Below are 20388 nucleotides of genomic sequence, written 5' to 3'. Positions count from 1 at the left end.
TGGCTTCATAAAATGAGTTAGGGAGAATTCCCTCTTTTGCTGTTGATTGGAATAGTTTCAGAAGGAATGGTACCAGCTCCTCCTTGTACCTCTGGTAGAATTCGGCTGTGAATCTACCTGGTCCCGGACTTTTTTTGGCTGGTAAGCTATTAATTACTGCCTCAATTTCAGAGCCTGTTATTGGTCTGTTCAGAGAATCAACTTCTTCCTGGTTTAGTCTTGGGAGGGTGTATGTGTTGAGGAATTTATCCATTTCTTCTAGATTTTCTAGTTTATTTGCATAGAGGTGTTTACAGTATTATCTGATGGTAGTTTGTATTTCTGTGGGATCGGTGGTGATACCCCCTTTGTCATTTTTTATTGTGTCTATTTGATTCTTTTCTCTTTTCTTCTTTATTAGTCTTGCTAGTGGTCTGTCAATTTTGTTGATCTTTTCAAAAAACCATCTCCTGGATTCATTGATTTTTTTGAAGGGTTTTTTGTGTCTATTTCCTTCAGTTCTGCTCTGATCTTAGTTATTTCTTGCCTTCTGCTAACTTTTGAATGTGTTTGCTCTTGCTTCTCTAGTTCTTTTAATTGTGATGTTAGGCTGTCAATTTTAGATCTTTCTTGCTTTCTCTTGTGGTCACTTAGTGCTGTAAATTTCCCTCTACACACTGCTTTGAATGTGTCCCAGAGATTCTGGTATGTTGCGTCTTCATTTTCTTTGGTTTCAAAGAACGTCTTTATTTCTGCCTTCATTTCGTTATGTACCCAGTAGTCATTCAGGAGCAGGTTGTTCAGTTTCCATGTAGTTGAGCGGTTTTGAGTGAGTTTCTTAATCCTGAGTTCTAGTTTGATTGCACTGTGGTCTGAGAGACACTTGGTTATAATTTCTGTTCTTTTACATTTGCTAAGGAGTGCTTTACTTCCAACTATGTGGTCAATTTTGGAATAGGTGTGGTGTGGTGCTGAAAAGAATGTATATTGTGTTGATTTGGGGTGGAGAGTTCTGTAGATGTCTATTAGGTCCACTTGGTGCAGAGCTGAGTTCATTTCCTGGATATCCTTGTTAACTTTCTGTTTCGTTCATCTGTCTAATGTTGACAGTGGGGTGTTAAAGTCTCCCATTATTATTGTGTGGGAGTCTAAGGCTCTTTGTAGGTCACTCAGGACTTGCTTTATGAATCTGGGTGCTCCTGTATTGGGTGCATGTATATTTAGGATAGTTAGCTCTTCTTGATGAATTGATCCCTTTACCATTATGTAATGGCCTTCTTTGTCTCTTTTGATCTTGGTTGGTTTAAAGTCTGTTTTATCAGAGACTAGGATTGCAACCCCTGCTTTTTTTTTGTTTTCCATTTGCTTGGTAGATCTTCCTCCATCCCTTTATTTTGAGCTTATGTGTGTCTCTGCATGTGAGATGGGTCTCCTGAATACAGCACACTGATGGGTCTTGACTCTTTATCCAATTTGCCAGTCTGTGTCTTTTAATTGGAGCATTTAGCCCATTTACATTTAAAGTTAATATTGTTATGTGTGAATGTGATCCTGTCATTATGATATTAGCTGGTTGTTTTGCTCGTTAGTTGATGTGGTTTCTTCCTAGCCTTGATGGTCTTTACAATTTGCCATGTTTTTGCAGTGGCTGGTACCGGTTGTTCCTTTCCGTGTTTAGTGCTTCCTTCAGGAGCTCTTTTAGGGCAGGCCTGGTGGTGACAAAATCTCTCAGCCTTTGCTTGTCTGTAAAGTATTTTATTTCTCCTTCACTTATGAAGCTTAGTTTGGCTGGATATGAAATTCTGGGTTGAAAATTCTTTTCCTTAAGAATGTTGATTATTGGCCCCCACTCTCTTCTGGCTTGTAGAGTTTCTGCCGAGAGATCAGCTGTTAGTCTGATGGGCTTTCCCTTTGTGGGCAACGTGACCTTTCTCTCTGGCTGCCCTTAACATTTTTTCCTTCATTTCAACTTTGGTGAATCTGACAATTACCTGTCTTGGAGTTGCCCTTCTCGAGGAGTATCTTTGTGGCGTTCTCTGTATTTCCTGAATGTGAATGTTGGCCTGCCTTGCTAGATTGGGGAAGTTCTCCTAGATAATATCCTGCAGAGTGTTTTCCAACTTGGTTCCATTCTCCCTGTCACTTTCAGGTACACCAATCAGACGTAGATTTGGTCTTTTCACATATTCCCATATTTCTTGGAGGCTTTGTTCATTTCTTTTTATTCTTTTTTCTCTAAACTTCTCTTCTTGCTTCATTTCATTCATTTGGTCTTCCGTCACTGATACCCTTTCTTCCAGTTGATCGAATCGGCTACTGATGCTTGTGCATTCATCATGTAGTTCTCGTGCCATGGTTTTCAGCTCCATCAGGTCCTTTAAGGACTTCTCTGCATCGATTATTCTAGTTAGGCATTCGTCTAATCTTTTTTCAAAGTTTTTAACTTCTTTGCCATGGGTTCGAACTTCCTCTTTTAGCTCGGAGTAGTTTGATCGTCTGAAGCCTTCTTCTCTCAACTCGTCAAAGTCATTCTCCATCCAGCTTTGTTCCGTTGCTGGTGAGGAGCTGCATTCGTTTGGAGGAGGAGAGGTGCTCTGATTTTTAGAGTTTTTGGTTTTTCTGCTGTTTTTTTCCTATCTTTGTGGTTTTATCTACCTTAGGTCTTTGATGACGGTGACGTACAGATGGGTTTTTGGTGTGGATGTCCTTTCTGTTTGTTAGTTTTCCTTCTAACAGTCAGGACCCTCAGTTGCAGGTCTGTTGGAGTTCGCTGGAGGTCCACTCCAGACCCTGTTTGCCTGGGTATCAGCAGTGGTGGCTGCAGAACAGCAGATATTGGTGAACTGCAAATGCTGCTGCCTGATCGTTCCTCTGGAAGTTTTGTCTCAGAGGAGTACCTGGCTGTGTGAGGTGTCAGTCTGCCCCTCCTGGGGGGTGCCTCCCAGTTAGGCTACTTGGGGATCAGGGACCCACTTGAGGAGGCAGTTTGCCGTTCTCAGATATCAAGCTGCATGCTGGGAGGACCACTACTCTCTTCAAAGCTGTCAGACAGGGACATTTAAGTCTGCAGAGGTTACTGCTGCCTTTTATTTGTCTGTGCCTTGCCCCCAGAGGTGGAGCCTACAGAGGCAGGCAGGCAGGCCTCCTTGAGCTGTGGGGGGCGCCACCCAGTTCGAGCTTCCTGGCCACTTTGTTTACCTACTCAAGCCTCAGCAATGGCAGGCACCCCTCCTCCAGCCTCGCTGCTGCCTTGCAGTTTGATCTCAGACTGCTGTGCTAGTAATGAGTGAGGCTCCGTGGGTGTAGGACCCTCCGAGTCAGGTGTGGGATGTAATCTCCTGGTGTGCTGTTTGTTAAGCCCGTTGGAAAAGCTCAGTATTAGGGTGGGAGTGACCTGATTTTCCAGGTGCCGTCTGTCACCCCTTTCTTTGACTAGGAAAGTGAATTCCCTGAACCCTTGTGCTTCCTGGGTGAGGCAATGCCTTAATCTGCTTCAGCTCATGCACGGTGCGCTGCACCCACTGTTCTGCACCCACTGTCTGGCACTCCCCAGTGAGATGAACCCAGTACCTCAGTTGGAAATTCAGAAATCACCCGTCTTCTGCGTCGCTTACGCTGGGAGCTGTAGACTGGAGCTGTTCCTATTTGGCTGTCTTGGCTCCACCCCCAAAATTATACAACTTTTAATAGATGCTCTGTTCAAATGAATTATTAACTATATCTAGCTCACTTTCTGTTAGTGTTCTATACCTAGATCCTCATCTATATTTGATAGTTACAGTATATAATAATTTGCTGATAATAAACCAATTAAAGACATGGTTTTTGTTAATAGAATTTTAAGACAATCACAGGAGTGGCCTGGTAGATGTCACTTGTTTAATTTATCCACAGGTACAGAATGATAAACTGCCAGCAAGGACTTTTTTTTCTTCCATTAATTATAACCTTTTCTCCTTGAAATCATTCAAAGTGAGCAATTCTTTGGAATTAAAGAAAGGAAGATGTTTTTATGTACACAGAAAGAGGAAAGTATAAAACGAAGTAAGTTTATAATTCAAAATTGAAGGGGGAGGAAAATAGATCTAAATCCCGGAGTCCTTGAGAAGAAAAATGTAATTATTGTTAAAAACATGTAGTTATTTGTTTTTCAACTTTTAGTTTCGGGGGTACATGTGCAGGTTTGTTACATGGTTAAGTTGCATGTTGCTGAGGTTCAGTGTACAAATGATCCCATTACCCAGGTAGTGTGCATGGTACCCAGTAGGTTGTTTTTCAGCGCTCACTCCTCTTTCCTCCTTCCCTGACTACTAGTCCCCAGTGTCTCTTTTTCCCATCTTTAGGGAAGAGAATTTTAATATGTTACAAATCAGCAGAAATTGCCATAACTCTTTCTGCCATCATTATTATAAAAGTAGGACACTGGTGGGCCAGGGGCAGTGGTTCATGCCTGTAATCCCAGCACTTTGGGAGGCCAAGACGGGCGGCTCAGGAGGTCAGAAGTTCGAGACTAGCCTGACCAACATGGTGAAACCCTGTCTCTACTAAAAATACAAAAATTAGCCAGGCATGGTGGCACACACCTGTAATCTCAACTACTCAGGAGGCTGAAGCAGAAGAATCGCTTGAACCCAGGAGGCAGAGGTTGCAGTGAGCTGAGATCCCACCATTGTACTCCAGCGCTCCAGCCTGGGCAACAGAGCAAGAGTCTGTTCCAAAAAAAAAAAAGAGTAGGACGCTGGTACAAGAAGCCAACAACACAATTCTAGTCTCTGGGAGAAGGAGATAATGGAGCAGATGTAGTCCTAAGAAAAACAGACACTGCAGTTGAAGTTTACACTTAAGGCGATCATATTATTTATAGTTGTTATTTATAATACAACCTGGGATACTTTGGGAAGTGAAAATAGATGATACTAATAATTACAATGGTATACTAACTGTAAATTGGAACCCTGACAAATCAGATATATGTGTTATATGTGCTATAATATTAGTATGAAGAATGTATCATAAGAGTATAGAGAAGGGGGCTTGTAGGTTAGGAAAAACCTTTACTAATCTAGTCTGAGCTAGACTTCTAAAGAATGAGAAAGTTGTTCCCCAAGTTGGGTTGAGAAACAAACGGCATGCCTGGTTAAAGGGACCTAGTGCCATCTTGCTGTCCGTGTTGCTCTGTCTCTGTCCGTATCATTGCCTCTCAAGAAGTGCTTCGTGGTTTGTCGTTTTTCTGAAACAGCTATGAAGCATTCAGTTGGTTAATTGCACTTCAGTTTTCCTACCTAGGCATTGGTTCTCCCGGCAGTTTCTGCTCATGAACCTCTTTTCTAATGTGTGACTCCCTGTATTCTCGTGTCTATCTTTATGATCTTGGGGGTAGTGGCTTGCCCTGTGTCCTCACTTCTCTTGCAAATTCAAGAAGAGTTGTTGATTTTTCAGTTTGTTCAGATTTTTACTTGTTGTTAGAATGATGTGATGACTTCCAGGCTCCTGTTGTGTGGAACCAGAAATGAAGTCCATGTTCAGTTTTCGGTATGATAAACTTAACATTTTAGGAACATTATAACCCAGGTAAACTGATTGACTTGCCATTGTAATTGATTGACAAGTTTTTCTTTACTATTTTTGCCATTGTATTTATATTTAAAATATACCAATGATCAAAGGATTATTATGTGCTTCAGTTGCTTGAGAGAAAACATGGTTATTTCAAGTATGTAAACGGAGGATAATACTTGTTCTCTGCATTCCAGATGGTTACACCAGAACAAATAGACAAAAATTACAAAGGGGCAGATTTTGGCATCAGTAAAGAAAAAATGTTCTATTTTTCTATCCAAAGATGGAATAGGTTTTCTTGGTAAATTTTGACTTCCTCTGCATAGTTATTTTATCATAAACTAGAGGCCCTCAGAAGATGCTATCCTTGGGATACAGCCTTTCTCTACTAAATTATGTAACTTTTTGAAATTAATAATTGTTAGAATTTCAGGAAATGTTAGATTGTTTGAAGCAATGCTTTTCTCATCTTTTGTACCTGTGGGTAAGGGTGAGAAGATGGACTCCCAGTGTCTTTGCTAGTGGAGACAGTTTTGCTTCTGGCTTTTGCAAAAGTAATGCTAACTACAGTAATCTTCATATACTTTTAGTCATATCTGCTCACAATCATAGATATTAAAGACATAATTACATATCAGATTTGTGTGATTGTTTTATTTTGTTCTACTGTTGAAGTCGCGTATGTATCCAACTTTTCTAGTTGGATATGTTGTAGTATTTGTTTATGTGTGTTCACAAATACATCATAGAATACATTGTTCAGCTCTACTCCCAGTCCCAGATTCTCTTTGAAATTTTCAGGAAGGTAGATAAAATGATAAAAGTTAGATTTGTACAGTTAATCTCGCAGTGGCTTGGAGATTGGATTAGAAGAAAGAGAGGCAATATAAGCACAGGGAATTAATTCATTGTGCAGCTTTTGCCATAATTTAGGTATGAGTTAGAAGAGCATTTGAAATGCGGCTATGGTTGATAGAATTAAAAAAAGGGAAAAGATGTCAGAAACATTAGAGAGGAGTAAATAGCACTTTGCTGGCCAGTTGAAGGTGAGAGATCAGGGAGAGGAAAATGTCAACGATAACTTTTAAGGAGAAATTTTCCCTTAAGGTGGAAAAGAATTTAAAGGACCAGTAATTACTCAGAGTTTGCTTAACTGCCTTTGCTTTTCAGTGCCTCTTTGAGGTGGTTATCAACAAGCCTGGTCAGTCATTAACTGTAATAATCGTTTTTTCTGAACAGTTATAGGTGATAAATGGAAATATATGTAGACATTTGCTTCAAGATTCTATTCAGCCCCCAGCCCTTCAAGAAAACATTTTATAAGTGATTTTAATTAGAAGGAGCTCATGAGTGTGAGAAACCTTGTATGAAGCCTAGAAGAAGAGATAATGACAGGAACTAAAGCTTTGTTAGGTTCGTGCTGCCTGATAGCCATTATGTGCATATCACCCTCCTTTCACATACTCCTTTTATAGTTGTTTCTTTTTCCTTCTTCTCTGTCCTCTTGGTGTTTTGCTTCACAGGGCTATTGGAAGGGATAATTAGCAATACTTACTGGAATTAGTACATGACCAGACATATACATCATGCTTAGTAAATGTTGGTTGGACCCTCCTCCTGTTGAGTACTGTTAGCAGCCACAACCTGGTCTTAAAAAATGTTTACTCACATATTTATTATTTAATATAGAAAAATAATTCTTGAAAGCCTACTGTGTGGCAGAGACTGTGGTAGGCATTTGAAGATAATTGTAAGCAAGATGTCCTTGTCCTCATAAAGCTTAAAACCCTTCATAGAATCTTGGTTCATGTTATATAATTGTTCACCTATTTTTTTTACTGTCCTGTTTTAGAGTCAAAATATTAGAAATTACAGAGCTACACAGATAATGCTCTAGAGTAAATGACATCTCATCCAAACTACTGAGAGTTTAGGTAAGAGTGATGGAAAATTAAAGGCTAGGTAAGTGATGGGATAGTGGATAAGAATTGAGGGATCCTTGAAGTGACCGTAAGATGTCGGGGAATATATTCTGAGAATATACTTATGACAACATAGTGGCCTGTTGAGTTATCAGCATATTTGGCTTTATTAAATTTGTACTGACTCCTTTAATTATAATTTACTCCTCTTGCATGACTGAAAAAATAGTTTCTTTAAGGATTTGTTTGAGGTTTCATTAATAACACTTTTAGATAGAATTCTGTATCAAAAAGTACGTCATATGTTATATGAGCAAAACAAATTCTACCTGCATATTAAATGATTTCAGGTAATTCACACTAGACTAAGAAAGAGGGTCATAATTTCTAGTATTTGTATAGCACTTTATGGTTTGAATATTTCTGTATGGAATATCTAATGTAATCATTAATATAGCTCTGGAAGGTCATTATTGTTTCTACTTTAGAAACAAATTAATCTTGGATCATGAAAGTAATGTACTACTAAAACCCTCATATAATAAAAGTTAATTTAAACAGACTAATGTGTTAAACACTTGCCTGGGCCACCTGTATAAATTTCACATGATTACTCCATGGAAATTGGTTATGCTAAACAAATAACTTTTAATTATAGTCATTTATTTATTGAGTAGCTGTTATGGGCTAGGCACTGTGCTAAGGAAGTTATATCTCACATTTTGCAAAAGCATTTTTAAAGTAGGTAAATATTTCCACTTTACATAGAGAAAATGGATGCTCATAAAGTTAAGTGATTTAGCCAAGGCTACATGGTTTGGGGGTGAATAAGCTAGATTTGAATTCAGTTCTTTTTTATTCCAAAGGTTTTTTTCCTTTCCATTACTCCCAAGTAGCATGTGCATGCCAGCAGTTTTTGGTCATTAATTTACTATAGGTACTTGGATTCAGATTTGTTTAAAAATCAATTTTGTGTTGTGTATTTATTGACAGGTAAAGATAACTATAGTTTATTGCAGCAAGTTATAAAGCAGCATATATTGAAGCCAATTTTATATTAATGTTTACACACATATAAACATATACATATGTGTGTGTGTACATGTGCACATACAGAGAATTGAGCCAAGAAATAAATAAATGAGTAATTAGTGAATAATGGTTTATATGTTAGTTTTCTCTTGGTGGTGTATGTATTATGTATCTTTGTATATGTGTGTGTTTAAATATGTAAAGAGTCTTATGATATGCTAATCTTTGTTGAGCTGTAATTAACACAAAATGTACATATTTTAAGTATGCATTTAAGTGTCATTCGATAATTATCCACTACTTCCAAACAAGATATAACATATTTTTATCCCCTTCCCTAAACCCCCTTGCCTGTTTCCAATTGGTTACTTTATCTTCCAGCAATCACTATCTGATTTCTATTATAGATTATTTCCGCTTATATTTGCATTGCATACAAATAGAATGATACAATATATACTCTTGTGTCTGGCTTCTTTTTCTTAATGTTTTTGAAATTCATCTATGTTGTATGTATAAGTAGTTTGTTTTTTTCTTATTAATATTGTTTTGGTTTTAAGAGACTGGGTCTTGCTCTGGCACCCGAGCTGAAGTGCAGTGGCACACTCATAGCTCACTGCAGCCTCAAACACCTGGGCTCAAGGGATCTCCTGCCTCAGCCTCCCTAGCTGCTGGGATTACAGGCATGAGCCACTGCACACAGCTCTGTTTTTCTGATTTTTGATTAATATTCCAATATGTAGATATACCACAATTTGTTTATCCATCTGTTGATGGACATTTGGGTTGTTTCCAATTTGGGGCTGTTATGAATAAGGCTGCTATAAATATTCTTGTACAAGTTTATTTGTGGGCATGTATTTCTAACTGAGAGTGAAATTACAGAATCATAATATTGACAGGTGTATGTTGCCAACAGTTCTTTAAAGTGATTGTAACATTTCATGCTCCTCCAACAGTGTGTAAGAATTCCAGTTGCTCCATAGCTTCTCCAACATTTGATGTTGTCATTCTTCTTGAGTTTAGCTATTCTTAATAGATGTGTAATGGTACTTCTGTGGTTTTAATTTTCATTTTCCTGTTAATTAATGATGTTAGGCACCTTTTCTCATACTTTTTGGCCTCTTATCCTCTTTTGCTTTCACATCTATTTAAATCTTTTACCTGTTTTTACATGGGTTATTTTATTGTTGATTTGTAGATGATAGTCATATATTGGTTATTAAAATCTTGTCTGATGCTTGTGCTGTGAATGTTTTTTACCCATTTTGTGGATTGTCTTTTCATTTTCTTAATAGTCTTTTCATGAGCAGAGGATTAGATACCTCTGTCAGATAATTAACTTTATACTAATTAAGACTGCTTTCTATTCTGTATACTTAGAAAAATATTTAACACTGATATGTAAAAATGCTTCTGCAGGATGGAAGTGTTAGTAATTTTTTAAAATTTTCTTTGACTTTTTTATTTTTCAAAATGTCTACAAAATAATGTAACATCAGAAGTACTCTAAAAAATAAACTTTAACATAAATATGTGTAACTTATTGTGACATTAATATATAATACTCCAGTGAATACTATATACGTGCCATGCAATACATGATAATGAAGCACATATAAAACACATTACACTTACATTTATTGTATTTATTTTAAACTGCTTTTTCCATTTTTACTTATAAAAGCAATGTAGAGAGATTAATTATTTTAATCTAGTCACAGCCAGGAAGTCTTCGTTTTTTTTCAGTTCCTCTCATTTTGTGCATGTTTTTTTGTACTCATTTAGAGAAGTAAAATATAGTCCAAGACATAAAAATAAATCATCAGTAATTTTTACCACCTAAAATTAACTTCTCTGAAAACATTTTTGATGTATATACTTTCCTAATTGCAAGAATCCTTGAATTGCCATGTATTATCTCCTTAGAGGTAATTAAGTGTTAACCCCATCCGTTTTCAGCTATACTTAAAGTTTTATACAGTCCTCACTTCCAAAAATATATAAGGCAGTGTAAAGTCAAGAAAATAAATCTCTTGACATTTTGGTTTCTCTTCTAAATCTGCATTTTGTTTTTCTTAATAATACGCAGTAACTAGTATGTGAGAGTAATACATTATTTTTTATTTTTTTGAGATGGGGTTTTGCTCTTGTTACCCAGGCTGGAGTGCAATGGTGCGATCTCGGCTCACCACAACCTCCGCTTCCTGGGTTCAAGCAATTCTCCTGCCTCAGCCTCCTGAATAGCTGGGATTAACAGGCATGCACAACCACACCCAGCTTATTTTGTATTGTTAGGAGAGACGGGGTTTCTCCATATTGGTCAGGCTGGTCTCAAACTCGTGACCTCAGGTGATCCACCCGCCTCGGCCTCCCAAAGTACTAGGATTACAGATGTGAGCCACTGCACCCGGCCATCCATTATATTTTTAACTCATTTATTAAAAACAATACCACAGAGTAACTACAGTGTCACAAGCAGAATAGGCAACTCCTCAATGGAAGGACAGGAGAAGACAGATCAAATCAAAGATGGTTGAAATCAATTGTATTCAGCTCTACAATTGAAGATATTAAATCACTGGATATTTGGAATTGCTGCAGTTACTGCATTACCTCCAGAGAGATTCATCAGGAATACATGTAGTATTTCCAGTCTACACAGGGTGAGGAAAAGAGCCACTGTAATTCTAGTAGTTCTTTTGTATTTTGCTTCCTTCCATTTGAGTAGTTGCCTATCATAGCAAGCTACCCACATTTATTTTTTCCTTTTTTTTTGTTTTGTTTTGTTTTTGAGACAGGGTCTTGCACGGTTTGTTGCCCAGGCTGGAGTACAAGTGACATTATCACTGCCCACTGCAGCCTTGACCTCCTGGGCTCAAGCAGTCCTCCCACCTCAGCCTCCCAAGTAGATGGGACTACAGGTGTGAGCAACTGTGTCTGGTTATTTTTTCCTTTTTTCTCTCATACAGCCATGGTTTTCCAAACTTTAAGCCTTCAGAGAATATCATCTTAGTTAGATTATCTCATTTCTGACCTTATACTTTTCACATAGTGCTGTTATCCGTAGACAGTTTTAGAGAGGGAAGATTGGAAACACTGAGAGTAGGAAGAAATAGAGACAGGTAAACCTCTCTTTAAATTTCTTTTTGCCATTTCCATATCTATTCACCCTATCCCCCATATAAAAACCATGTCAATCTCAGCTTGCTCACTACTTTAAGTGGTGACACTCTAAGGGTTGACAGACTGCAGCTCGAGAGCCAAGTTTGTTTTATTGTAACAGTGCAATGAACTGAATGTTTGTCTCATTCAAAAATTCGTATGTCAAAATCCTAACCCGTAAGGTATTGGTATTAGGAGATGGGGCCTCTGGGAGGTAATTAGGTCATAAGGGTGAAGCCCTCACAAGTGGAATTAGTGCCCTTATAAAAGGGACCCCAGGGAGCTCTCTAGCCCCTTTTCCCCACCATGTGAGGAGACAGTGAGAAATTGGCAGTCTGCAACCTGAAAGAGGAACCAGGACCTGACCATGCTTTCACCCTGATCTTGGACTTGCAGCTTCTAGAACTATGAGACATAAACTTCCGTTGTTTAAGAAGCCATTTGGTCTCAATTACTTAGTTTTATAGTATACTGAACTGAATAATACACGTGAAAAGTCCATTTTCTACACTTGCTTTCTGATCTAAAACATTAGAGTTGCATAGCTGCAACGGAAACTTATGGCCTACAAAGTCAAAATACTTACAGAAAATGTTTTTCAGTCCCTGGTCTAGCAGGTAAAGAAGAAAGCAGAGATTTCTCATTTTATTACCAGGGAAACTTTAACCTGTTATTTCAAGTTAAAAAGTTCCTCAGAGCAGCATTGTACCACATGATTGTTAGATAGTAGTTCAGTGTCTAAAATGGCCCTAATACTATTTTAATTGATCTGGAAGTCAAATACTGTCTGGGAGGTGGAGGTTCTTGGTAATTATATAAAGGAGAAAGCTTTGAGGAGGAGAAGGAAGGAGAAAGGAGAAAGGCTGATTCATCTTGGTTTGGGTTAAGAAGGTTAACATCTTCATTAGGCAAACATTTGACTCATTGTTGAGTTATTACCACCTGTCAGTTTTTAAATTATGTGCATGCAGTTTGTTGTTGTTGTCATCAGTTTTCTTCCACTTCTATGTTAGATACATTAGAGAGGGAGTTGTCTTGTTTATTGCTATATTTCCAGTACCTAAAACAGTACCTGATCATAATAGCCATTCAGTTAATACTTACTGAATGAATATACTTAAAACAGTACCTGATCAGAATAGCCATTCAGTTAATACTTGTTGAATGAATACACTTAGGTATGAGATTTTGCTTTGTAACAAGATTGTGGTTTAAAAAAAATGTCTGCAATCAGTTTGTACCCAGAAAATAGGCAGTATTTAAAAATTTGCAAACCTTTGTAAGGAATCTATCTTTTCAGACTAATCATCGTAACTATTAGTCCTGTTAGATCATTAGATAGCAGTAACTATATTGTCACGAGTTAATCTGTTTGGTGCCTGACAAGCTAATGATAAACTGAAGTAAAATGTTTAGATTATACATTTCCATTAGATGAGTTTCACACTAGCTTCTATGAACCTCAACCCTGACTTTGCAAACTACCATAGGTCCTAAATTATCTAAAGGGTTGTTATAAAATTTTTATGAACTTCTCAGATATAGTTAAATCATCTTAATGCCATTGACTTGCTTATAATTATTCTCCTACAGTCTTTTCAAACAGGTACAATTTATAGTAGTGAAAAGATATTACTAAATACAGTGACCTGTTCATGGCCCCTTGTAATTCTTTTTAATAGATCCAGTCTCACTCAGTGATGGATCATTCAACTTTCAAAATAACTCCCCAAAATCGCTAAGTGTAAAGACATGCTAAACCAGAAGTCTCCAGCCCCTGAGCCTGTACTGGTACAGGTCTGTGGTTTGCTAGGGACCGGGCTGCACAGCAGGCGGTGAGCAGCAGGGGAGTGAGCATTACTGCCGGAGCTCCACCTCCTGTTAGATCAGCAGCAGCGTTAGATTATTAATAGGAGCACAAACCCTATTGTGAACTGCACATGTGAGGGATCTAGGTTGCACCCTCCTTATGAGAATCTAATGCCTGATGATTTGAGGTGAAACAGTTTCATCCCAAAACCATCCCCACCCCAGGTCCATGGAAAAATTGTTTTCCACGGAACCTGTCCCTGGTGTCCAAAAGGTGGGGACTGCCACGCTAAATCACTTAAGATTGAATTTTATTTACATTAAAAATATTTCATCTGTCATGAAAATCAAATGATTGATCTCAGCATGTAGCAACTTCAAAGCAATTGGAAATAGCTAAGTAGTGTACTTAGTGCCTTGACACCACATTTGTTGTCATAGGCAACACCCAGTATAACAGAATGGAGTAAGGTAGGCAGACGCAAGCTAAATTTAAAACAGGACAATGCAAACAGTTTCATTTGGTGAGGAAAACACTAATTCAAAACAGTTCCTTGAGTTGGTGTTAACAGATAAAAATCTCAAAGGAAGTCATAATGGCTCTTAAACTAAAATATCAAAAACTTGGTAATGTATTCTTAAAATTGTGCTTTTGTTTTTATTTAAAACAAATAGGATGGTGAAGATTTTAATAGTTTATAGCCATCTGGAGAAGTTGACAGTCTATTCCAAAGGTGGCAAACTACTGCCTATAAGGCCATATCTGGCCCATGGCTTGTTTTTGTGAAGTATATTTTTAAAGCATTTGTTTCATTACTCTAAAGATGTTGCTTCATTGTCTTCTGTTTTGGACAAGAAATCCGTTATCTTTTTTTTTTTTGCTTTGCTTTATGTAACTTCTTTTTTTTTCAATCTGGCTTTTAAGATTTTCTCTGTCAGTGGTTTTGAGCAATTTGATTATAATCTGCCTAGGTCTAGTTTTCTTGGCTTGTTTTTGTAAAGCAAGTATTTTTTAAAGCATTTTTTCTTTCATTATTTTAAAGATGTTGCTTTACTGTCTTCTGTTTTGTCCTGTTTTGGATAAGAAATCTGCCGTTATCCTTTTTGTTTGTTTGTTTTTGTTTTTCTCTATGTAACTTCTTTTTTTTTAATCTGGCTACTTGTAAGATTATCTCTATCAGTGGTTTTGAGCAATTTGATTATAATCTGCCTAGGTCTAGTTTTCTTCATGTTTCTTGTGATTGGGGCTTGTTGAGCATTTTATTGGTTTATTGTTTTCATCAAATTTGGAAATTTTTCATCCATCACTTTTTTCTTTTTTTGCAAGTAAGACTTTATTAGGTACTTTCTCTCTCTTAGGAGGATTTGGGTCCTTCCAGATGAAGCTCCAAATTACTAGACAATACACTGTTTCCTTCAGTTGCAGCAAGTTTATCCCACAGTGGGTGCTCAGGATAGCATCTTGAGGGTGAATGGGTTTCAGGCCATTCATGGTTAAGTTTGTCTGATGCTTTTGTTAGTTAAGATGTTCCTATGTCATTTCTTGGAAGCAGTTTTGTGTCTCCCTCCAAATAGTCCACCACCCGGCTGCACCCCACCTCCATCTGTCCCCCAGCTACCAGGTAATAGTGAATGGTTCAGAACGTGCTGCTCTGGGGCAGCCAGGCCTTTAGCTGCAACACAGAACAATGAACAGCAGCAATTTCCAACTCCCCCCATAGGTCTGATGCAAGGGCATTTTGATGACCTTCTAGTTGCACAAGATAGAGCAGTACGACAGAAACACCACTGGCAGCACCTGGCAGGGGACAAGAGCCATGTTTGCAATGGGCCTGGGCAGGCTGGGTGGCCTTTATCCATCATTTCTTCAAGTAATTGCTCTGTTCCCTCAATTCTTTCTTTCCTTTGGGGTTTCCAGTTACACATATATTAAGCAGCTTAAAGTTCCACAGCTCACTGATGGGGTTATGTCCCAGTACATGCATTGTAAGTTGCAAATGTCTTAAGTCAAAAATGCATTTAATGTACCTAATCTACCAAACATCTTAGTTTAGCCTAGCTTACCTTAAACATACTCAGAACACTTACATTAGCCTATAGTTGGGCAAAACTATCTAACACAAAGCCTATATTATACTAAGATATTGTTATTTCATGTAATATATTGAGTACTATACTGAAAAACAATGGTTTTATGGGTTCTTGAAGTATAGTTGCTACTAAATGTGTATTGCTTTGGCACCATGTAAAGTTGAAAAATTAGGTCTAACCGTTGTAAGTCACAGACCATCTATATATTTTATCTAATTTTTTGGTTTACTCGAACAGGGACAGTATATTTGGTCCCTTTTACTACATTGTAGCCATGCTATCAAACAGCTATCAAGTGAAAGTTGTGATGTTGAGATTTTTCTTAGTCTGTTTTATGCTGCTGTAACAGAGTATCTGAGACTGGGAGATTTATAAAATACAGAGATTTATTTCTCACAGTTCTGGAGGCAGGGAAGTCTGAGGTCAAGGGGCCTTCATCTAGTAAGTGCCTTCTTGCCATGTCATCCCATGCTGGAAGGTCAAGAGAGCACTGGAGGTGGGGTGAGGGAAGAGATGCTTGTGAGAGCATGAGCACAAGCAAGGTGGGAGTGGTGCATGCAAGAGAGAGCCAAAAGCTTTTATAACAAACTCACTCTCATGCTAACCCACTTCCTCCTTAACAATCCATTCATGGGGGCAGAGCCTTCATAACCTAATCACCTCTTAAAGGTCCCACTTCTCAGCACTTTTGCATTAGTGGTTAAGTTTCCAACACAACTTTGGGGGAACACATTCAAATAATGGCAAGATTTAAGATTTTGTGGTTGAGTAATTCCAGGCAATGATACAGAGCTGGACCATGGGTACAGGGGAGTAGAGATGTGAAGTTAATTGGATTCCTCACAGACTTTGAAGTCATTTAATAGATTTGGGGTGGAGGATAAGACTTTAAACCAAGAGCCAAAGTTGTGAAGTTTTAATACTGCATGTTTTATGTGTTTGAGCAGGAAAATACCCATAAAATTATGTTAAATTGTCTTGTCTTTCCTTCTAGAGCCTTCTGATAACTTAAGAGAGATTCTCCAAAATGTGGCCAGATTGCAAGGAGTATCAAATATGAGAAAGCTAGGCCATCTGAATAACTTTACTAAGGTAAGTAACTTGAATTTTTATCATTATCTAAAATTCTTTGTTCCTTACCACACTTACTAAATGTTTCTTGACCATCATTAAATACAAATTCTTGTGTATTCACTCAGCATTAATGCTTTTCTTTCCTGCTTCTCATGGATTTTGTCCGGTGTATCTTAAAAATGTATTTGTGTAATAGAAGAATTATATCTTTGTTATAGAAAATTTGGTAGGTTCAGAAAAGAATAAAATCACGAGAAATTTACAATTCAACCTTTTATTCACATAAGGATGTATTTCTTTTCCCTTCTACTCATTTTACTTGATAATATATGGTACAGGCATACATTGGAGATATTGTGGGTTTGATTCTAAACCACTGCAATAAAGTGTCTCAATAAAGTGAATGTAATAAAGCAAGTCATGAGTTTTTTGGTTTCCCAGTGAATATAAAAAGTTGTGTTTATACTATAATGTAGTTCATTAAGTGTGCAATAGTATTATGTTTAAAAAAATGTGTGTACCTTAATTTAAAAATATTGATTAAAAAATACAGTCATCTGAGCCTTCAGCAAATTGTGGGGTTTTTTTGTTGGTGGAGGAACTTGCCTCAATGTCAGTGGCTGCTGCCTTATCAGAGTAGTGGTTGCTGAAGGTTGAGGTGACTGTAGCGATTTCTTTAAGTAAGACAGCAATGAAGTTTGCTGCGTTGACTCTTCCTGTCATGAAAGATTTCTCCGTAGCACGCGGTGCTGTTTGATAGCATTTTTTCTTTCAAAATTGGAGTTAGTCCTCTCAAACCCTGCCACTGCTATATCAACTAAGTTTCTGTAATATTCTGAATTATTTGTTGTCATTTCAACAGTGTTCACAGCATCTTCACCAGGAATAGATTTCATGAAACCCTGTTTTTGCTCATCCATAAGAGGGAACTCCTTATCCATTAAAGCTTTTTCATGAGATTGCAGCAATTCAGTTGCATCTTCAGGCTCCCCCTCTAATTCTAGTTCTCTTGCTATTTCTTCCACATCTGCAGTGACTCCCTCCACTGACACCTTGAACGCCTCAAAGTCATCCATGAGTATTGGAATAAACTTCTTCCAAATTCCTGTTAGTGTTGAGATTTTGATTTCCTTCCATGAATCAGGAAAGTTCTTAATGGCATCTGGAACGATGAATCCTTTCCAGAAGGTTTTCAGTTTGCTTTGCCCAGATCCATCAGAGGAATCACTATCTACGGTGGCTGTAGTGTCGTAAAATGTATTTCATTAAAATAAGACTTGAAAATCAAAATTATTCCCCAATTCCCCGATTCATGGGCTGCAGAATGGATGTTGTGATAACAAACATGAAAACAACATTAATCTCCTTGTAACCATCAACTCTTGGGTGACTAGGTGCATTGTCAATGAGCAGTAACAATTTGAAAGAAATCTTTTTTTTTCTGAGCAATAGCAAATACTGTTTTCTCAACAGTATGTTTAAAATATTTAGTAAACGATGCTGTAAACAGATGTGCTGTCATCCAGGCCTTGTTCCATTTGTAAAGCACAGACAAAGCAGTTTTAGCATAATTCTTAAGATCTCTAGGATTTTCAGAATAGTAAATGATCATTGGGTTCAATCTAAAGTCACGAGCTGAATTAGCCCCAGACATGAGTCAGCCTGTCTTTTGAAGCTTTGAAGCCAGACATTGACTTCTCTCTAGTTATGGAAGTTCTCAATGGCATCTTCTTCCAGTTGAAGATTGTTTCATCTGCATTGAAAATCTGTTGTTTAGTGTAGCTAACCTTGGTCAGTGATCTTAGCAGTATCTGCTGGATAACTTGTTGCAGCTTCTGTATTGGCACTTACTGCTTTGCCTGGCCATTTTATGTTATGGAGATGGGTTCTTTCCTTTAACCTCATGAACCATTCACACTTTTCTTCTGCAGCTTCCTCACCTCTCTCAGCCTTCATAACATTTAAGAGAGTTGGGGCCCTATTAGGCTTTAGTTTAAAGGAATGTTGATAGCCAGTTTAATCTTCTATCTGGACCACTAAAACTTTCTATCAGCAGTAAGGCTGTTTTGCCTTCATATTATGTGTGTTCATTGGAGTAGTACTTTTAATTTTCTTCAAGAACTTTTCCTTTGCATTCACAACTTGGCTACCTGTTTGTCTCAAGAGGCCTTTCTGGACTTTCTTCACTAAGCTCAGTCTCTAACTTGTGATTTAAAGTGAGAGATGGTTGACTCTCCCTTTCACTTGAACACTTAGAGGCCATTGTAGTGTTATTAATTTGCCCAATTTTACTAAGTATTGTGTCTCAGGAAATAGGGAGGCCCAAGGAGAGAGGGAGAGACAGGAACAGCTAGTTGGTGGAGGAATTGGAACACACATTTATTAAGTTCATCGTCCTATATGGGTCCAGTTCATGGTGCCCCATAACAATGATAATAGTTACATTGAGGATCACTGATCACAGATCACCCTAACGGATAATAATAATGAAAACATGTTTAGTATTGTAAGAATTGCCAAAATGTGACAGACACGCAAAGTGAGCACATGCTTTTGGAAAAATGGTACCAATGAACTTGCTTGAAGCAGGTTTGCCACAAACCTTCAATGTGTAAAAAGCAGTGAAGCTCAATAAAATGAAGTATGCTTGTAAGTATCGTATGTAACTATATATGTGTGCCATATTTCATAAATATAGCCATAAGCCCAAAGAACTATATTATAACTTTCTCTTTTCCTGATGTTGTATCCCCGTTATTTGGATCTAAATTAGAGCCCAAATTGTGGGGGCCCTGTTCCCAAACAAATACTGACTTGATCTCTAATAGCAGACCAGAATTCTTGAGTTTGATGAGTGGATTGGTATGTTTCTCAGCCTTGTAATGCTGGACAGCCAATTCATGCAAACACTAAAATGCCTGCTATTTTAGGAGATACCCTAAAATAGAAAACAGAATGGGTCTTTGGGATAACGTTCCCCCCACCTTTTAGTATATTAAATATAAATTGTTTTTAATGAAAGAATTGTTTTATGTTTTAAGCCCTTGCTACTCAAAATATGATCCACAGTTCATCAGTATTGGTATTGCCTTGAAGCTTGTTTGAAAATAGCCTATTTTAGCCCCACCCCAGACCTACTAAATCAGGATCTACAGTTCAATAAAAGAGTCTCAAGTAAATGTATGTATACATTCAAGTTTGAGCAGCACTGTTTTAATCCTTCCAAATATTCTTTGTTAAGTAATTGAACTGTGACTTGGATTTGATTTTTATTTCATAGAAATAGAAAGGGATGAGAATATAGTCACTATGTAATACAATTTTTTATGTAGTATTGTGCAATAAATATAGGTTGAGTTTTTTTCTATAGCTAGAGAAGCGAGTACATAGGCATTTATTTTTCCTTAGTGAAGTTTTAAAATATTCTGGTTGTTTTTTAATATATAAGAGATGAGAAAATGATTTTATATGAGAGATGAGAAAGTTAATTTTTAAAAAAACAGCTTTTAAAAACATTGAATAGGTACTGGAGAACGGGCTTTCAAAAGTATGGGCATGTATTTTGTAGTGTGAGTGAATGTAATGAAAATCTTCAGACATTTTTCTTCAACATGGTGGTGAGATAATGTCAAATCTTTAAGACCCCAACATTGTTCCAAGGTTGCAAAATGCATCTTCTAGTTTCATTGTCTTTTATTAAATTTTATAGTTTTATTTCACCAATCTTCACTCAATTCAAATAAGCCTCACTTGCTTG

At 37.5% G+C, this 20388-nt stretch overlaps 1 protein-coding gene and 1 pseudogene across 5 annotated transcripts in view; one reads left to right on the top strand and one right to left on the bottom strand.

Moving 5' to 3' along the window:
* The window catches only part of RICTOR (RPTOR independent companion of MTOR complex 2), a 135055-nt gene that overhangs the window by 35727 nt on the left and 78940 nt on the right, over positions 1 to 20388 (top strand). For all 5 annotated transcript variants that reach the window (XM_030814009.1, XM_030814008.1, XM_030814007.1 and 2 more), the window contains exon 3: positions 16552 to 16649. In XM_030814009.1, the coding sequence (XP_030669869.1) occupies positions 16552 to 16649 (98 nt within the window). The remainder of the gene's footprint in view (positions 1 to 16551; positions 16650 to 20388) is intronic.
* LOC115835449 lies at positions 14462 to 15562 on the bottom strand (annotated as a pseudogene).

The sequence above is a fragment of the Nomascus leucogenys genome, chromosome 6, assembly GCF_006542625.1.
Source record: "Nomascus leucogenys isolate Asia chromosome 6, Asia_NLE_v1, whole genome shotgun sequence".
In the NCBI taxonomy this organism is placed as follows: Eukaryota; Metazoa; Chordata; class Mammalia; order Primates; family Hylobatidae; genus Nomascus; species Nomascus leucogenys.
The sequence above is the reverse complement of the archived record's forward strand: the minus strand, read 5'-3'. Positions and strand labels throughout refer to the sequence as shown.